Raw genomic sequence first — 20,370 nt, forward strand, 5'->3', positions numbered from 1 at the left:
TGCTTGGCCTGCTGTGTTCATCCAGCTCTACACCTTGTTATCTCAGATTCTCCAGCATCTGCAGTTCCTACTATCTCTGAAACTGTTTAGAAATTTAGGTATCTCAGTTTAAATTTAGCGTTCACAGTATATTTTTGAATTAGGTATGAATTGGGTATGACCAGCATCACTGATGAGGACTATATCATGCTGTTGTTTAGCTCATGTTAAATGTACTAAAATTTCTAATACAGTGTACATTTCTCTATATCTTGAACTTTGAGGCTTTAAACTCTAAAAATCATTGACTCAGTTAATGCACAAAACAAAATTTAAATATGATGAATTGGGTGATGTGGCCCGCTACTTGTAGAAGTAGCTTTTTGCACTTAACTGTAATAATGTGAAACTTTTCCTATTTTCAACAGCAAGAAATACTTTACCAGTATCCATTGACTAATGTATCCCAAAAGTTGATTAATGTTCGGGGAATATTTCTCACGCTCTGCGACATGCTGGAGAATATAACTGGGGCACAAATTATAAGGTAATCACAACTCGTCACTTCATTATTAGAATGAAAGATCTATGTAGTTACTTGTTGAGCTTCTGTTAATCAATAGCTGTTGATTGATCACTGTGAAACTATTTTTATTAGCGGTTCTCCAGTCAACCATTTTGAGTTCAAGGGCAGGAATCGTGCAATATGAGGCTTTTTTTTCTCAATATCTAGAATGTATATGTGATTTATTCTCATTTAGCATGCTGTATTTCTTCATTGATCACAGTTGCTTGTGGGTATTTCATAAAGCATGATATGACTAAAAACACACATATGTTGCACACTGTAGATTTGTTGGTTCTTTATAAATCAGCTAAGGGATCAGAAGAATTTAAATTAATCTGTTTTAGTGTAAGTGTTTCTCATTATTTAATTCTACTTTGTAGAACACTTTGCAAACTTTATTTTAACCAATATATCTAAACTGAAGCGTTCTACAAAATTTGCACAAAAACGATATAAATCAGTTCAGGACACTCAAACAAACAATGTATCAATGTTCACCTGTAGATTGATATTATTCTATTCTTGTCTATTATGGCAAACCAAACTGATGGAAGATGTTGGTTTGTGACAGAATATTTAAAAGGCCTTCTGCAATACTATTGCTTTCTTTTCAGCAGCTTTTATAGGATAAACAAATCAAAGATACATGGAAGAAAATTAGCACTGTTTCATCACAGCACCAGGGACCCGAGTTCAACTTGGTGACTGTGTGTTCAGAGTTTGCACATTCTCCTCATGTCTGCGTGGGTTTCCACCGGGTGCTCTGATTTCCTGCCACAGTCCAAAGATGGATTGGCCATGCCAAATTTCCCTGTAGTGTAGGTTAGATGGATTAGCCATGGTAAATGCAGGAAGTAAGGTTGGGGGCTAGGTCTGTGTGGGATGTTCTTCGGAGGGTTGGTACAGACTCGATGGGCCGAATGGCCTCCAATTTCACTGTTGGGATTCAATGATTCTATGAAAATTGTAATGCATATGAAACTGCACACACCAACAAGATCAAGATGTTACAGGATCAGAATTAAAATAAAAACATTAACCTAATCTTTGTCAATACTATGCAATGCAAAGGAAATTTCAGTAGAGCAAATGTGCATATTGATCTTGTGGTTTCTGATGACTGTATTAAACAAGATCAGAACTTTCAAAATTGAAGTAAAACACTATGATCATAATGATCAGAGATCACTGTATGGTAAACTAAATGAAATATCACTCTGGCATCAGCATATATGCTAGTAGTTAATTGTACAAATCCACAAGCTGCTGTAAGAGATATCCTTTTGCTCCGCCGCCACACAATGTTCCTGATTATTCTGGTATAGTACTTCAATTGTTACTTTAAGATCCGTGTTCTTGTGGGTTAAGTGATGGACCTCTGATTCCGCCATATTTCTTGCTCTGTCTGCTTGTTGTTTTTCCAAATAGAATCTTTTACACTGACTCTGGAACTGAGCCATATGCACTAAGTTCAGTTCATTTTTCTGTGCTTTTTTTCTAATTCAGCTACCTGTCTGTCAAGGGCACTGTTGTCCTCCCAAAGGACATGATTGTATCTCTCTGCCTCATGCAGAAATCTGACTGAGTAGGCAATTACCAATGTCTTCTTGACCTTTTTTGCCTTTTTATCTAACCACCTTTTGGGTTCTTCCCAAAGTTGACTTCCTACAGGTCCCAGACCCTCTAGCAGGAGCTCATAAAACTTTGTACTATACAATCAGGCCGCCTGCCATCTAGGTACTTCTGAGGCATCTCAGACTAGGCTTCTTCCACGTGATGCATTGTGACCTGTAAATTTAGGAGGTGGTTCTAACTTGACTTTTGGCTGTAACGCGACCCCTTTAGCTCAAGCCCACCCAGGGACAGCAAAACATTGACTGTTCCCTTCCTGGATCATTGCTAGTGAACACAATGATTGCAGCCTGTACTGTTACAGCAACCTACTTCTTTATTTACCACTCAGCCAGTTTAACACTACAGCATAAAATCGTATGGGGGTTGGCATGGTGACTCAGTGGTTAGCACTGCTGCTTCACAGTGCCAGGGACCCAGATTTGATTCTAGCCTTGGGTGACTGTCTGCGTGGGTTTCCTCTGGGTGCTCCAGTTTCCTTCCACAGTCCAAAGATGTGGAGGTAAGGTGGAATGATCACGCTAAAATTGTCCATAGTGTCCAGGGATGTGCAGGCTAGATGGATTACCCAAGGGGAATGTGGGGTTATGGAAATTAGGGGAGGGGTTGGGTCTGGGTGGGATGTTCTTCAGCAGACTGGTGTGGACTCAATGAGCCAAATGGCCTGCTCCTACACTGTAGCAGTTCTGTGATACTATGAGTCTATGATTTGCGCTGCTAAAGGTAGTGTGCACCCAGTTACGAAGAAAATTGCCTCAGAATCACTATTGGCACTTAGGTATTAGCCACACTGATGAAGGATAGCTGGCCAGGCTTCAACCTCTCAGCTGGGTCTATCTTTCTTCTCTGAACCCCAAACTCAAGGTCCTGATTCTGCGAAGGCGTTCCTAGGTTTAGTTGCTGATGTCTTCAAAGCACTTACTTTTATATGTTTTCACTTGAAAGTTCCAGAACGTTCAACTCCCACCCAAGAGCTTTGTGACTCTAAAATCATCCATCCAAAAGTCATATAGACAAGATACATCTGTTACATTGTCCTCCCTTCTGTCTTTAATTTAGTACCTTGTAAACCACAAAGGTCAAGCAGCCTTTTAGTGCTCCTTATTACCAGGTTCCTGATTAATGAGCAGTGCCTGCCTCTGCCTTGCACAATAGGCTATTGTACCTGTGAAGTTGGCCACATTTTCCCATCATCCTTGTAGAGACTTAGCTATTAACCATTCTTGTTCAGTGTAGGAATTACGATGCAGCCATTTTGCTACAGACCCTAGAGAGTATGAAGTTTCTTGACGGGATGCATCGGAATTATATAGAGTAGCTTAAAAGGACCAACCGGTCCTTTTATTTGTCTAATGTTTTAGTATAATACTTGGTCATGTATATAACCAAAGAAAATCAAAAAGAAGTGTAATATTTATTTAAATGTTTTTAACAGTTTACTTTTGTGCAATTTTCTTGCCTAGTTCGTCATTCCTGCTGAATGGAAAACTTATTAACGTATGTTATTGGAAGGAAGGTAGCAATTTGTTGCTGATAGGACTACCAGCTGAAAGGCAAGTATTAACAAAATGTAGTTAATGCAGTGGAAAATCTTTTAGAAAAGGAATTTGCCTATTGATGTTTTGCACTCTAAAAGAATTGTATTCAGATGTTCAAAGCCCAAACGTTCAAACTGATGTGCAAACATACCCAAATCTATGTGGTTTACAGGATTTAGCTTTGTAAATACTAGGAGAGTTTTGAATGATTTGTGGCACTTAATAATAAAGGATTTGCTTTTGTTTTGAGTGCTTTTGGAACCAATGAAGTACTTTTGAAGTGTAATCATAGGTTTAATATAGGAAACAATTGACTGTTTAAGCTACCTGAATTCCTGCACCATTGCCTCTGATTCCCCATACCTTCCTTATATTTTATTTATCTACTGTGTCTCAGTGACATTATCCAAAAACAGTGTTCCAGATATATATGCTGTTAGTACTCAACTGTGTCCCATCATCACCATCGCCTCTCTGAGCACCTCCACTGCATCTGATTTGTCCAATATCCAGTACTGAGCAGTAAAAGTTTCTTCTAACTCAATATTGAAAAGATTAAATTAATTGTCTTGCTTGGCCTCCCACCTGGCACCTTACATGTACTTGAGTCAAAATAAACCACTGGCTAATTTACACCGTGTCCCCTTGCCCGTCTGCTCTATTTGTTGACGTATGTTGACTTCTCTTTCATCGAGATTTATATTTTAAAGTGATCATCCTTGTTTTCAACCATGGTGTCATCCTTCCCTATATACGTAAACCCATTAAGGCCTACAGTGGTCTGTGATTTCTTCACTTATCCAAATCTGACCTGTTGCATATCCCTAATTTTCAATGCTCCACCAATTGGAACTGTGCCTACAACTGCACAGGCCGTTAATCTGAAAGTACCTTCCTAAAGACACCATCTCTATCCATTTATCTTTGTCCAGTACTCTATCTCTCTCCTCCTTTATGGCATTTCTTACATGTTCCTCTTCAACCAAAATTTTAGTTCTCAATCCTAATATCTCCCTATATGTCTGTGTGTCAAATTTTGTTTGATAGCACTCTTATGAAACACCTTGGAATGTTTTGCTGCATTAATGATGGTATATAAATGGTTGTTACCCATTTCTCCTCCTCCTCCACAAGTTTTGAGTGATAGCTTTCTTTCCTTACAAAAGCAATTATTAGTCTTTCGAGCATTTCCACATGCTAAGTTAACAGATTGTTCTTTCCTTCAAAGGGTACCTCTTCCACAGCTCAGGAACATGATCAAGAATGTTGTGAGAATCTTGCAGTTTATGTACAACTCATTAGACAGGCAAGTACGCAAACAAAATTGTGACAAGCATGATATAGATCATAAGTTCCAAATATGATTGAGTATTAATTCACTATAGAAAGTGAAACTATCTTGATACAGACGCAAATGAGTTGCCCCATTGTTTTGTAAGCTTGTGGAAACTTTGTCATGTTGAGCTGGGCAAACCTGTGTTCTTTTGGGGTGTGGTGACCGGAATTCCAAAATTTATTTTTGAATCTGCTGGTTGTTCTTTTAATTGGCTTATAAAGCATGATGGTTCATGACCAACACAAATGAAAATTAATGCCAGGATTTGCACATCACTGCCTACTTCAGTTTTGTATTTCCTGGAGCTTGACATTTTTAGCAAGGTGGATAGGTTTCTGAAGCCATTGTGGACGTAATTGGAAAGTAACATTTATAAGTCACATTGACCAGTGTTGTGAAAATGGTGGGATGAATCAGAGTATATCAATCACTGGATGAAACACTGTTCTGAATTTGGCACTATTGAGATGTACTTGTTCATTAATCTGTATGTTAGTTCACAGTTCAGTCATCTGATCAGCCTTTGAAGCAATGCAACAGATCTGCTAAGGCCACTTCAAAAGGCTTTTACTTAGTCAGCTATGAAAGCTTTATTTGATCAGTTATGCCATGGAATAACATCATGAATGCTTTACTGAGCTCCGAACCTCTGTTATGGGGTTCTTCAGGGGTTGTTGCTAAAGCCACCTGAGGAAGAGTGAGTTTTGTTTTGATTTACAGTTGTATGAGCAGTTATCTTATTGTAGAAGGGTTTTAAAAGGTTGTGTATTTGAATGACTGTTTTATGAGCTCCTAAGGGGTTTCCAGTTTGTTAGAGGTTTTTGAAAGGCTTTGTCATTAGTCGGATTATTTCATGAGCATTTCAAAGACATCTTAGACTTAGCGTAAGGCTTGTGAGGTCCTGTTTTGTAACTTCACAAATTGGTCCCTGACAGATGCTTTTGCAACAGGTAGACTGATGAGGATGAGATCTCTTAAGCTTTTCCATCGTTTTTGTTCCCTCACCACATGCTACAGAGGCAGTCTAGCAGCTATGTCCTTTAGGCTTTGGCCAGCTAAGTCAGTAGTGGTGCTGCTGAGCTGCTTTTGGTAATGAATGTTGAAATCCCCCACCTAGAACACAGATCATCCACAAACTCAGGCTTGATGATTCCCAGATAACAAGGTGTAGAGCCTGAAGAAGGGTCTCGGCCCAAAACGTCAGCTTTCCTGCTCCTCTGATGCTGTTTGGCCTGCTGTGTTCATCCAGCTCTACACCTTGTTATCTTAGATTCTCCAGCATCTGCAGTTCCTACTATCTCTTGATGATTCCTAGTTTTTTTGATTAATTGTCTTGCCCATGATCATATGAGCATTCAGTGTTCAGACCAACCAAAAATAGCTCAAGATGGAAATCAGTAGTGAATTTACTACTAATTATAATGATCTGTGATGGTTTGCTCATTTTCTAGACAAAAGAGCAGATGGCTTGGTATTTATTTACTCTTAGTTACATTAATGAAAGATTGAAAGTGACTTCTAAACATCTAAAATAATATTGCAGAAGTGATATTTGTATCAGTTATTGTAATTTTATTTTTGATTTTGTTTTTAATGTTCCGTTCTGCTTTTGAACAACTAATGAACCAGTTTGATGTTCTGCATTTTTAATTCTATGTCTTGTCCTCCTTCAGTGCCTTTTGCAAGCTGGAGAATGTTCCCCAGTTAGACCACTTTTTCAATCTGTACTTCCAACGAGCCATTCAGCCAGCTAAGTTAAACTGCAACGCAAGTCCCAGTTCCCAGTGTTACAGTATTTCAAGCACATTATTTTTAGACAGTCTGCCTGGAGTTCGGTGGCTTACGTTACCCCAGGGTATCAAAGTAAGTTAACTCTGTTCAAAGGACAATTGCAACCTTTGTGTGCAGTCAGAACATTTTGGTGCCCTATTTTGTTTACAACTTTTTCTTTAGACTTCAAATACATTTTATACGTTACATTATCATGTGAAAAATTCTGATATCATCTGTTGTGTTCATTAAACTGACTTCTGTAAAGTACAAAAACAGCAAGGCAAGGATTCCTCTGGTTATTGAGTAGCAAATTTGCAACTTAATTTATAAAGAATTTCTCTGTTCGGTCTTCCTAAAAAATATCAGAAGCTGTGAGAAATGTAGATAACTGTTTAGACAGACAAATAATAAAAAAAAAAGTTCCCAGCAAGAACTAATAACTTTTGGGCAATTGTAACTATGATTTTGTATTTAAATTTGTTTTCCCAGCCTGCATCCAACCTGTACCCTCTCCAAGTTTGAGCTTGTCCAAAACTCTTCTGTATATTTCATATCTCACCAAATCCCATTTTTCCATCCTCTTTGTGCTTGCTGATCATCATTTGGTTCTTGGACTGGCAACACCTGAATTCAAAAAGTCTCATTCTTGCTTTAACATTCTTCAAGCCTCATCTATTCCTTTCTCTGTAACCTTCTTCAGCCCATCAAGCCATTGAGATCGCTGTATTTTTTCAGTTCCGTGATCTTTGACAACTCTAATTTTAATTGTTGCATCAGTGGCAGCTGTACCTTCAGTGCTAAATTTATACCTTAAACCAGTGAATCCGTGCCGTGTGATCGCAGGCCATTCAGCCCATCAAGTCTGTGCCGACTCTCCGAAAGGCATCCTCCCCAGACTCCCTCATCCTGACCCTGTGGCCCTGCATTTCCCATGGCTAATCAACCTAGCCTGCACATCCCTGGGCACAATGGGTAATTTAACATGGCCAATCCACCTTGCATGCACTTCTTTGGACTGTGGGAGGAAACCGGAACATCCGGAGGAAACCCACACAGACCCAGGAAGGAAGTGCAAACTCCATACAGACAGTCACACGAGGATGAACAAACCCATGTCTCTGGTGCTGAGAGGGAGTAGTGTTAACCACTGGGCCATCATGCCGCCCCATTTATGTTCCTTATATTTTTAAATGTTCAACTTCAGTAATGTATTGCAACTTGTAGTAGAGATAGGGTCCAAGCTTTAAAAAAAAACTCAGAGGTGATTATTCAGCTATTCACAAGGAGGAGTTTCAGTCATGTGACAGCTGACTAGTGAAACTCAATGGGGACAATCTATGTGAACGAAGGAATTTCACACTTCCATTATCAAAGGTATTAAAATGGCACTGAAACAAATAGGGAAGTCTACAGTACCTTTTTTCTCACTGGTTTTCCCAAACTTCCCTTTGATCTCTGACAGTCCCTACAGGCAAGGAATGTATTGCACATTGTCAGTTTCAACCATCTTAACACAAGTCAGTTCCTTAGTAATGTGATTTACTCTGCTTATCTGCTTCCCCTCCTTAAAGTTATCCCCATCTCTTTAACCAGACTTTTTGGTCACCTGTACTGGTGGCTCTTCATGTAGCTCAGAGTTGCAATTATTTAAATTCAATTTTCTACTAATGACAAGTGGGCAATTAGTATTCTTCTGAAGATGCTTTCCATTTCATGACAAATATTGCAGTAGGATTGGAGGAAACCATCACTAACTTGTTAATAAGGTGTAGAGCTGGATGAACTCAGCAGGCCAAACAGCATCAGAGGAGCAGGAAAGCTGACTGTTATCTCAGAATCTCCAGCATCGGCAGTTCCTACTATCTCTGACTAACTTGTTAATGTTGTCACTGCACATAATAATCAAAAGACCTCACTAAGTTGCAAGGTCCATCAAACTTAGTTTTATTTATAATGATTGTCATGATTTGTTTGGGTTACTTTAAGCCTTCTGTTACAGTAGAAATATATAATTTTTGCTACTTTATAAACCAACTTATCAAGTGCAAAGTACTGAGCCTTGAAATGCCTGGAGAACATAGCTTTGTAATCTTATTATATCAACTCATGTTATGTGGTGTATATTAATTGTATAAATGAATGATCTTTCCATAACCAGAAAGTTTCAAGTGAGTCAATTTCATACCAGTTCGGTGTGACTTGTATGCATGCTTATACAGTTTCTGAGTATAATATCTTTTTTTTGAATCACATTTCCCATGTCGTTTTTCTTTTTAATGTGTTTTGCTTGAAAGTTACCATCTATGATATTCAAACTGATATCGTAATATTGTACCATCTCGGAGTAAATATCTAATAATATTAAAAATAATAAATCTCCCTTTTGCTATCAAAGGAAAATTCATTTAATGCATCCTCTTAAACATAAAGCTCCATAATTCTTGCACAAGATGATCTTCAAGGAACAAAACAAAATTGTAGATATAACACAATGTGGAGCTGGACGAACACAGCAGGTCTGGCAGTTTCAGAGGAGCAGGAAAGTTGATGTTTCGCGTCGGGACCTTCTTCAGAAACTGGCACTATCCTCCGCTTCTTCCTCCACTATTTTGACTGTATCGGTGCTCCTCATGCTCCCATGAGGAGCTTGAACAGTTCATCAACTTTACTAACACCTTTCACCCCAGCCTCAAATTCACCTGGACCATCTCTGATGCCTCCCTCTCCTTCCTGGACTTCTGTCTCCATCTCTGGTGACCACCTCGAAACTGACATCAACTTCAAGCCCATTGATTCCCACAGCTACCTGGACTACACCTCCTCTAACCCACCTTCTCGCAAGAATGCGATCCCCTACTCCCAACTCCTTCACCTCCGCCACGTCTGCTCCCGCTCCCAAGATGGGGTGTTCCACTCCCACACATCCCAGATGTCGTCCTATTTCAAGGACCATAACTCCCCCTCTCTGGTAGTCGAAAATGCCCTCAACTGCATCTCTCGCATTTCCTGCACTTCTGCCCTCACATCCCCTCCTCCCAACAAAAATAAAGACAGGATCCCCCTTGTCCTCACATAACCATAACATGTCATTCTCCGCCACTTCCGTCACATGCAATCTGACCCCACCCCTATCTGCCTTTCGTGGGGACCACTCTCTCCACGACTTCCTCGTCTGCTACACACTCCCCACTAACCCCACCACCCTCGGCACCTTTCCCTGCAACCACAGAAAGTGCTACACCTGCCCCTACACCTCCCCCCTCACCTCAATTCAAGGCACAAAACAAACCTTCCACATGAGACAGGGGATCACCTGCATATCTGTCAACTTGGTCTACTGCATCCGCTGCTCCCAATGTGGCCTCCTGTACATCGGTGAGGCCAAGTGGAGACGCAGAGACCGTTTTGTAGAGCATCTGCTCTCTGTACACGACAAATGACAACACATTCCGGCCGTGAACCATTTTAACTCTCTCCTCACCATCCCCCTCAACTCCCTGGGCAACACTTACATCCTGGGCCTCCTCCAGTATCACAATGACACCACCCACAAACTGGAGGAGCACCACCTCATATTCTGCCACGGGACCCTACAGCCTGATGGCCTAAACATGGATTTCACCAGTTTTAAAATTTCCTCACCCCCAGCCTCATCCCTTATCCAACCCTCCCTCTCATTCCTGCCTCCTTGACCTGACACAACCTGTCCATATTCTCTCCCACCTATCCGCCCATCCCATCCCACTGATCAATCCCCACCACTCCCTACCTGGACTCACCTATCACCATCTCACCTACCTTCCCCAGCTCCACCCCTCCTCTATCTCTTTATTTCTGAGCTCCCTTCCTCCTCCCGACCTGAAACATCAGTGTTCTTGCTTCTGTGCTGCCTGGCCTGCTGTGTTCCTCCAGCTCCACACTGTGTTACGTCTGACTCCAGCATCAACAGTTCTTGCTATCCCAAAAAAAATTGTAGAATTTTTTTGTAATCTACAGTGCCACTCACTGGCCTCTTACTGCTATTGCATCTTATTTATCCCAAGTCCTTTGCAAAGCACTGTAAAGAAACAGTTATAGAGATCTACATTACAGAAAAGGGCCCATCAACACATCGTGTCTGTGCCAGTCAAAAATAACCATCTAACTATTCTAATCCCATTTTCCAGCAGTTGGCCCATAGCCTTGTAGCCTTGGCATCACGTGCACACCTAAATACTTCTTTAATGTTACGAGGCTCTCTGTGTCTACCACCTTTACAGGCAGTGAGTTCAGATTCCCACTACCCTCAAGGTGCAAAAGTTTTTCATCACATCTCCTGTAAAGTTTCTGCTTCTTACTTTAAATCTTTGACCCCTTGTCATTGATCCCTCCATCAAGGATAAAGTTTCTTTCTGTCTATTCTGTCCATGGCCTTCATAATTTCATACATCTCGATCACGCCCCTGTCAATTTTCTCTGCTGTAAGGAGACTGTCAGACTGTCTAATGTCTCTTCATAACTGAAACATTTGTTTGTCATTTATATAAATGAGCTACATGAGAATATAGAAAGCATGACTAGTAAGTTTGTGAATGACATGAAAATTAGTGGTATAGTTGACAGTGAAGGATGTTATCTAAGATTACAAAGAGATCTTGATCAATTGGGTCAATGAGCTGAAGATTGGCAGATGGAGTTTAATTTGAATAAATTTGAGGTGTTGCATTTTGGTAACACAAACAAAGGCAGGACTTATACAATTAAAAGTAGGGTCTTGGGTAGTATGTAGAACAGAGAGACCTAGGGGTTCAGGTACATAAATCTTTGAAGTTTGTGTCACGTATAGACAGGGTGGTTAAGAACGCATTTAGCATGCTTGCCTTCATTACTCAGACCATTGAGTATAGGAGTTGGGACGTTATGTTGAGGTTGCAGTTGGTGAGTCCTCTTCTGGAGTACTGTACTGGAGTACTGTATTCAGTTGTGGTAGTCCTGTTATAGGAAGAATATTAATGAGCTGGAGAGAGTTCAGAAGAAATTTACCAGGATGTTGCCAGGTATGGAAGGTTTGAGTTATAAGGAGAGGTTGGATAGGCTGGGACTTTTTTCACTGGAGCATAGGGGGTTTAGGGGTGATCTCATAGACGTTCATAAAATCATATGGATTATAGATAAGGTGAATGGCAGGTGTCTTTTCCCTAGGGTGGGAAATTTCACGACCAGGGGCCATATTTTTAAGGTGAGAGGAGAAAGATTTTAAAAAGCTGCAGGGGACGACCTTTTTACACAGAGTGTGGTTCTTGTGTGGAATGAACTTCCAGAGGAAGTGGTGGATGCGGGTACAGTTACAACAGCCAAAAGACATTTGGATAAGTACATGAATAAGGAATGTTTGAAGGGATAAGGGCCAAACACAGGCAGATGGGGCTACTTTAGTTTAGGATTATGGTCAGCATGGTCTGGTCGGACCAAAGGGTCTGTTTCTGTGCTGTATGACTGTATGACATCCTGGTCAATCGCTTCTGCACCTTCTCCAGTGCTATCACGATCCTCCTATAATATGGATTCCAGAACTGCACACAATACTGTAGCTGTGGCCTAAGCAACTCTTTTTATACAGTTCCAGCATAACCTCCCTGCTCTTAAACTCCATCCCTCAACTAGTAAGGACAAATATACCTTATGCCTTCCAAACAACTTTATCCACCTGTCCTGATACCTGAAGGGACCGGTGCACACGCACACCAAAGTCCCTCTGATCTCAATTCAGTGAATATTTCATTAAATGGGGATAATCCAACTTATGTCTTTTCAGTGCAAGCATGATTAATTAATCAAGGAAGATTTCCATGCTTCTGAGAAAATCTTGGATCTGAAATGCGTTTTTCATTTTGCTTTGGTGTAGTTTTGTGGAATGTATGTTTGAATGTATGCATTTAAATCTATTTTGATTTTAGTTTGAGAGTGGGAAGGAGAAGTCTATAGTCTTGTTGATGGTTTTGCACCATTTAGCAATTCCTAATAAGAGCTTAAAATGGTATGGCTCGGAGAGAAAAGGGTCACGAAGACCACTGATTCACTTGTTACACTATCATGTAATCCTGAACGTGGACTTTGCTGTAGTCAGTCTCCTGGGAAGAAAAGTTCTTCATTAATACTTTAACAAAGGAGAACTCCAGAATTGCTGTCACCTCACTTGAGCAATCTCTGACTTTTTTTTCAGAAAACGATGTCCCAAGTGGATATCAGAAATCTTTCTGGTTGGCACATTCAAGCTTTTTCTCTTTGTGATCAACACAAGTGTTTACTGTGGAACTCAAAGCCACGTATGAAGTCACTGTTATTCAGTAAATTGCAGATATCTCAGGTTGCTCATACTGACATTGCTTAGTGTTTATTCAGGATTTATCAACCAGTGAAATACTCCAAAATACTCCAAAACAAAAAAAAATTGGAGAACTTCTGCTGATCTGGCAGTATCTCTTAAGAAAAAACAGAGTTAACATTTTGAGTCCAATGATCCTTCTTCAGAACTAGGAGCAGCTAGGAAAGTGTGATATTTATACTGATGATGGGGTATGGGGTTGGGGTGTGGCAGGGGAGGGGTGGGAGGGAAAAGGAGTGAATGGATAGGTGGAGACAGCACAGAGAGAGAGTGAGAGAGACAGGACAAGAGGTGTGCAGATTTCACATTGTAAACCAGGAAAATAGAAGCTAGATACATGATAATAAGGAGTAGTTGAAAATATGTTGGTTGTGCTGAAAGTAACCCATTTCATAACAGGATCTGGAGTTGTTGGGGTGGGTTATAGATAAGGGCAGGACGCGTTCAGGCTCTGAAATTGTTAAACTCGATGTTGAACCCTGAAGACTGTAAGGTACCAAAGCGGAAGATGAGGTGTTGTTCCTCCAGCTTGCATGTTGCCATGGGTACATGGTGGTTTGTTGAAGTGGTAGGCAACTCGAAGTTCAGAGTCATTTTATGGGCAGAAATGTTAACTCTGTTTTGTCTCCGCAGATGCTGCCAGACCTGCTGTGTTTCTCAAGCAATTTCTGTTTTTGTTTGTTTCAGATCTCCAACATCCGCAGTTCTTTGAGTTACTTTCTAATATAATAAAACAATCTGTAAGCCCATGAAATCTGAGCTAGGAAATCGTAAACAAATGAGATAATTCTCTGGTGGATTAATAAGTGAGGTGTGGATTGTCTGAAAATTTACCACGCTTGTTATAAGCTTTTGTTGCTAAGTTCTATGGAAGTGCTCTCGCAAACCCTTGCAACAGTTGAAGCTTTGTGCTTTAAACTAATGATTGTTTCAAGGACCTTTAACTGAATTGAAGCTTAACTAAAGTCAGTTTTAGATAACTTTGTTTTATCTTGAGCTATTTCGGCGAAATTGTTGCTTGCTTCCTCTCTCGTGTGTCCATTTTTTTCCAAGATGTTTTCAGCTTCCACCTTTTTGGCTTCCAAGCAGCAATATTATTTGCTCAAGACAGTGGTTCACTTCTTAGAACTTTAGAAAAACAGCCCACAGTAACTTGCATTGAATTTTAAACCCTTCCTGAAGAGTAATTCTTGCTTTTCCATAGCGGAATGATTGTGATTAGTAAATAGTGGATTTTTAATTCTGCACCATACTACAGTTGACTATTTTTAATTTCTGGATTTTTCTACATTTTCGTCTCAATTAACTAACTGTATTCCTCTGTGCACACAGTTAATTAATAGCTTTCAATCAAACAACCAGCCAGACATACCATGTTTGTGAAGTATAAACCTGGAAGAGTTTTAAGGAGGACAGAGTATCTGTTCTTTCCCTTTTTCCCCCCCCCAACCCCATGTCCCTGCGGTCACCACAGTGTCAATGCAACTGTCCAGCAGCAATAATATGCTGTAGGCAGCCTTAATAGAATCAAAGTGGAAATTCTGCCCCTCCTGGGGAAGGAAGTCCTCATTAGCACACTGCCAGCCAATCTCACTGGCCAATGCCTTCTGAAGAGATTAACGACTACAAGCAATCCCTTGGGAGATGTGAAGGTGTGTTCCAGATATCAAGTAAATCCAGGGATTTTGGATGAACCTGCTTTGCAGACCCCGAGATGGGAGGAGGTAGGGAAGAGGGAAAAGGGGCATCTAATGGGAATGTCTTCCATAGAAGATATACCACCTTAGTGCCGTCCAGCAGTGTAAGCTGCCAGGTTGCACATCTATCCCACAACTGAGCAATTGTGGCAAAGGTGGAAATACTGCCCATAAGTGGGATGGTCATGTAGGGAGTGGGCTGACAACCTGCTTTATTTTCTGTCCCCCTACACCTGTGGACATGGTGGCAGGGCGCCATAAAATTCACCCCCAAGTGTTAGATAGAATGGCATTGCTGTCTTTATAAATATGTAATAATCCTTGCAAATATTTAAATCTTACATTTTACATATAAATTTGATTAGTTAAGCAGTCATTTGCTGCTTATCACATGCTGAATGGAGCGGTACCTCCCAAAGTTTTTTTTAAAATAAGTTTGATGGTTCTGGTGTATATTTTCCTCATTGCATCCTAAATTCAAATTATTCTAATTTCAGGTGGACATTGATACAGCATTGAGTGATCTCGAATCAGCAGACTTTGGAGAATTGGTAATAAAATTATAATAATGTATAATATCTGAACATTATATCATTTTATTTCCCCCTTGAGTTAGAACCCTCATTGATTTTTCATTATTTTCATTTTTATTCTTTTAATAAGTTTGAATTATGAGCTGGAAATGACAGGTGGACTTTGGGATAGCTTGTGTTAAAGGAGAAGAGCATACCAAACCGGCTTTGTTTGTTTGTGAGTCCAGGCATGTAGGCTAATTGCAGGCTGAGCCTTAAAAAGGTTCTAACAGACACAGCAAACCTGGGAAGAGCATTGTTTTCAAACACGTACCAGAAGTTGGCTATTAACAAGGTCAGTACCTGGTAGTTCGTTCCAGCAAGTCTGAGGAGACCCTTTGTTCAAGCAGATGGCAGTCGATGAATGATGATTGAGGTCTGGGCAGAATCTATGAGTTTATCAGGGCAGAGCCAGAATTAAAGCTGTTTTTTGAACTATGTTTTCTGAGAGATGGCTTTGGGATGCTGCTTAGACAGAATGAAGATTTGAAAGCTCCCTGCCTAATGTGATACACCATCGTCCGGAAGCCCAAAGAGTATAAAGAGATGTATTACAGCCCTTGCCTGGGTGAACTGAGAGGCGACCCTGATCAGTGTTTCAGAAAAACAGCCAAGGAGCTCACATCTGTGTCTGTGAGAAAATACAACGTGAAAGCCATTTAAGTAATCTGGCCAGCTATGTTATTTTCTTTTATATATCCCTTAACTGCCTGTCTGCCTTTTGTGTGAAAGTGGGCTGGAAACAAATGTTTCAGGTGGAAAGCATCAGACTTTAATCAACTTATTGTGATGTTTAATTTTCTCCACGCTAATGTTATATTTAATAAATTATTATGTCCTTTGTTTAAGATACACAACTGATATTTGTATACTGAAATCAAAAAATGCTGGAAATCGTAGTGGGTCAGGCAGCATCCATGGAGAGAGAGACTGACTCTTCATCAGAGTCGATGTGAAGGAGGGGGCAGCATTTATGCAATAGTTGCGGGGGAGTGCTGGGGGAGAAAGGCTGCTGTTGGTACAGATTATGCGGTATTTGTGTATTAATCATTCGCAAAATCTGGGATTAGTTATTCAAAAGTCTGGCTAGGAATCATTGGAGTACTGTTTGGGGATCTTCAAAATTTTCATGTTACTGTATTACAAATACAGAGGGAGAAAGGCTGATTTGGTTCGGCTGTCTCCATAATATAACACTTGGTTGTGTCTGAAGAACAACTAGCCACTCGAATTTGCATTTGAAAGTTTGCACAAGTGTTTGCCGATCTATTTAGAAACATAACAAAATGGTTGTAAAATATTGTGGTTGGTTGGCTCGCTGAGCTGGTTTGTTGTTCTGCAGACATTTCGTTACCCTGCTGGATAACATCATCAGTGCAGCCTCCGTTGAATCGGAATTAACCTCAAGACTCCTACGACCACTGGGCATCAGAGTAGCACACAAACCCACATCAACCCTACGACAACTGCTCACCTGAACCAAAGACCCACTACCCACTATGGACAGGACCAATGTCATATGCAAGATTCCCTGCAGAGACTGTGACAAACACTACATCGGACAAACAGGAAGGCAGTTAACAACACCCCACACAAACACCAATTGGCTACAAAAAGACATGACCAATACTCACTCATCTCTATCCACATGGATAAGGAGAACCGCCAATTCGATTGGGCCAACAACAAGATCCTGGGACAAGCAAAGCAGAGACAGGCACGGGAGTTCCTAGAAGCCTGGTACTCCACGAAGAAAGCCATCAACAAACACATAGAACTTGACCCCAAATACACTCCATTGCGAAAGAAAACCGGAAGTGAGGTAATCCAGCTCAACGGACTCCAGAGTTCAAAAACCAGGTGGGAAAACACAGCGGCGCTTCATCGGAGGCTGCACTGATGATGTTACCCGGTAGGGTAATGAAACGTCTGCGGAACAACGAACCAGCTCAGTGAGCCAACCAACCATAACATCCACAACCCGAGTTACAAATCTACTCTGAAACCTTAGTGGTTGTAAAATAGCATACAAGCTATACAGAATTAAAGAAACATTTGTATCATAATAACGAAAATATTCGCATTTAATACATGTCTACACAATGTGGAAAACTATTTATGTCACCTCATGTTCAGGACAGTCAGGGCTGAAATAAACAAATTAACCAGGCTATGCATTCAGTTTAGACCAGGAGGAAAAACCTCAATCATAGCCCATCAGCTGACAAAAAAAGCCAATCAAATTCTAATGATCCACAACGCTTCATGACTTGGATTTTAGGGCCCCAAACTGGGTGCCCCCTTATCTCATTCGGTGTGATGACATCAGTTTGACACACATCATCACCACTTTGGTCTCCAAAATTATCGAAGGCAAGTGAGCATGGAAATCAGATGGCCACCACCATCTTGAAATTACTAATTAATGCAACTTTAAGTTTGTTAACTGACAACCCAATTATCTGTAATTTTTCATCACCCGATGGATGTTTAGGCATTAGGCAGAGATTAGGCAAGATAAAGTTTGGCAGTGCTTAGTGGCAGCAATGATGAGTCAACACAGGGTGAAAGAAAAGGCCTCCCACCAGGATTGTGGATGAAAGGAACAATGGATTCTGCTGGTGAGCCTGCCAGCGTCTGTATGTGTTTTGAATTAATTTTATTAACTTTTTGGGGCATACTGTACAAAAGAAGAAAGATTGAAATAAAACATAGAACAGAACAGCACAGTACAGGCCCTTAAGCCCATGAAGTTGTGCCGACCTATTATCCCACTCTAAAATCAAACTAACCTGCATACCCTTCATTATACTGTCATCCCTGTGCCTATCCAAGAGCCGCTTAAATGTCCCTAATATATCTGACTCTACTACCTCCACTGGTAGTGCATTCCGTGCACCCACCACTCTCTGTGTGAAGAACCTACCTCTGACATCTGCCCTATACCTTCCTCCAATCACCTTAAAATTATGTCCCCTCGTGATAGTCGTTTTTGCCCTGGGAAAATATCCCTGGCTACCACTCTATCTCTGCCTCTCATCATCTTGTACACCTCTATCAGAGGAAATAGTGGAGGCTTTTAAATTTGTAGTTGTGACTGACTTCCTGTTGATGTGTAACCTCTCTGTTATATGATAGCATGGTCTAGACATGACACCCTGACCAAGATGCTTGATTGGGCATGAAGCCGCTCCCCCCCCCCGCCTCCATTTGCCTGTTAATTGGCTGCCTTCTTGCCAAGCTGCCACTGATTGGCTACCCAGTGCTTGATTTAATGAGCTGAGATGGAGTAATGTGACAGTACTATGGTTTTAAGAAGTATATTTTGTCCTTTTTTTTTGTGGTGGTTTTGAGCCATACATGCAGAGCTGTCTCTTCCAAACCAATAAAGTAAACAGCTTGTGAGGCCTTTTTTTTTTAAAGTTGGAACAATAGAAGCAGCATGAATGGGTAGATCCAGACTCCCAGGGTTTTAGTTTAGCTTTCAGTAGTTGTTTGGGTTTTGAAGTTGGTTGTGGAAGCTGCTGTACATCTCCCTCGGCTACAGCAAAGGGCTGGAGTTCTCTGTGTCCACTGCCAGATTCGCATGTGAGCCAATCTATTTTACTGAATTTGCCGAACCAATATATTAGAACAGTTGCTGTTTAGTGGTTAAATAATCTGTTATTCTGTTAAGTTTTCCAGTGGAGTTAAAGTTATACAATTCTGCTTTCTTTTGTTTATATTTTAACTGTAAGTTAAGAATAAAGTGTCTTTTGCTTAAAGCCGAGTAAAATAACCAATAGAGTTACATCTGGATCATAGCACCCTACACTTGTCTTTAAATAAGATAAAAGTTAGGGTCCAAGCTACCTCCATGATATATTTGAAGCAAGTTTGGTCTGGTTCACAACAGTAAGAGTGAACGGACCACTCTATTTCCCTTCCACCTCCCTCACACTGCTGAAGAACACAAAATCCAACCCTATAGACAAAAGCAATAATATTTAAGTGGATATACTTTGGCCTGTAAGTTAGTTTTAAAATGCGAAGAGATGAGGGGTGGTCTGCCGAAGGATGAAAGCATTATGACAGCTTCCTGAAAATGTCGTACTCAACTTCCTTTGTAGCAGTTAATGTATAATTTGGCATGGTCTGAGTATTGCCTAAATTGCTGTAAGCATATAGTTGATGATGTCTCTATATTGCTGGGAAGCTAGCTGGAGCTGCAAACTCAAAGACCCACACTTTCTGACTGGTGTAATAGAAAGAATTGACATAATTGCTTTTCCTGGCGAAAAATGTGTCAGTCACCCAAGTTACACATTGTTACCCACTAACTTCAAATGTCTCCAGCAGACTCCCCAAAAGATGCAGAGTAGAAGAAGTAAAGGCATTGATGACTTGTCTACCACTATTAAAATGTAGATAACCAGATCTTATTATTCCAGTGAGCTTAAAATGTCTGTGACTAACTGATGCAAAAACCTGGGCCTCCTGAAATACTGGTGTTGTGGTATGTTGAGAGAGTTTTTTTTCCTCTGCATGTGATCTTCTACTGGCTACATTTTGACAAATAAAAACCTGTCTTGATCTTATGCCCAAATACCCGATTAATGCTGTTGATGGGTGTATTTCACATTTAGAAAATTAAATCATATGTCAGCAGAAGTCAATGATTTCGTGAAAAGGCTAAAAGCTATGTTAGAGTAAGGACAGTCTCAGTAAACATACAGGATTAGATTTAAATTAAAAATGTAATGTACTGGTGAGGTAAGGGCTGAATTACATGACCACTTTATTTTTAGAATTATAGAGTCCCTAAAGTGTGGAATCAGGCCTTTTGGCCCATCGAGTTCACATCAACCCTTTGAAGAGCATCCCATCCAGACCCACCCCCTCTCCCCGTAACCCCTCATTTACCATGGCTAA

The 20,370-nt window shown here is 40.6% G+C and overlaps 1 protein-coding gene across 3 annotated transcripts in view; it reads left to right on the plus strand.

The window, feature by feature from the left end:
* The window catches only part of intu (inturned planar cell polarity protein), a 120,300-nt gene that overhangs the window by 70,275 nt on the left and 29,655 nt on the right, over nt 1–20,370 (plus strand). For all 3 annotated transcript variants that reach the window (XM_048602488.1, XM_048602489.1, XM_048602487.1), the window contains exons 5-9: nt 408–526; nt 3,643–3,732; nt 4,946–5,023; nt 6,727–6,916; nt 15,385–15,438. In XM_048602488.1, coding sequence (XP_048458445.1) covers nt 408–526; nt 3,643–3,732; nt 4,946–5,023; nt 6,727–6,916; nt 15,385–15,438 — 531 coding nt within the window. The remainder of the gene's footprint in view (nt 1–407; nt 527–3,642; nt 3,733–4,945; nt 5,024–6,726; nt 6,917–15,384; nt 15,439–20,370) is intronic.

The sequence above is a fragment of the Rhincodon typus genome, chromosome 1, assembly GCF_021869965.1.
Source record: "Rhincodon typus isolate 14 chromosome 1, sRhiTyp1.1, whole genome shotgun sequence".
NCBI classification, from domain to species: Eukaryota; Metazoa; Chordata; class Chondrichthyes; order Orectolobiformes; family Rhincodontidae; genus Rhincodon; species Rhincodon typus.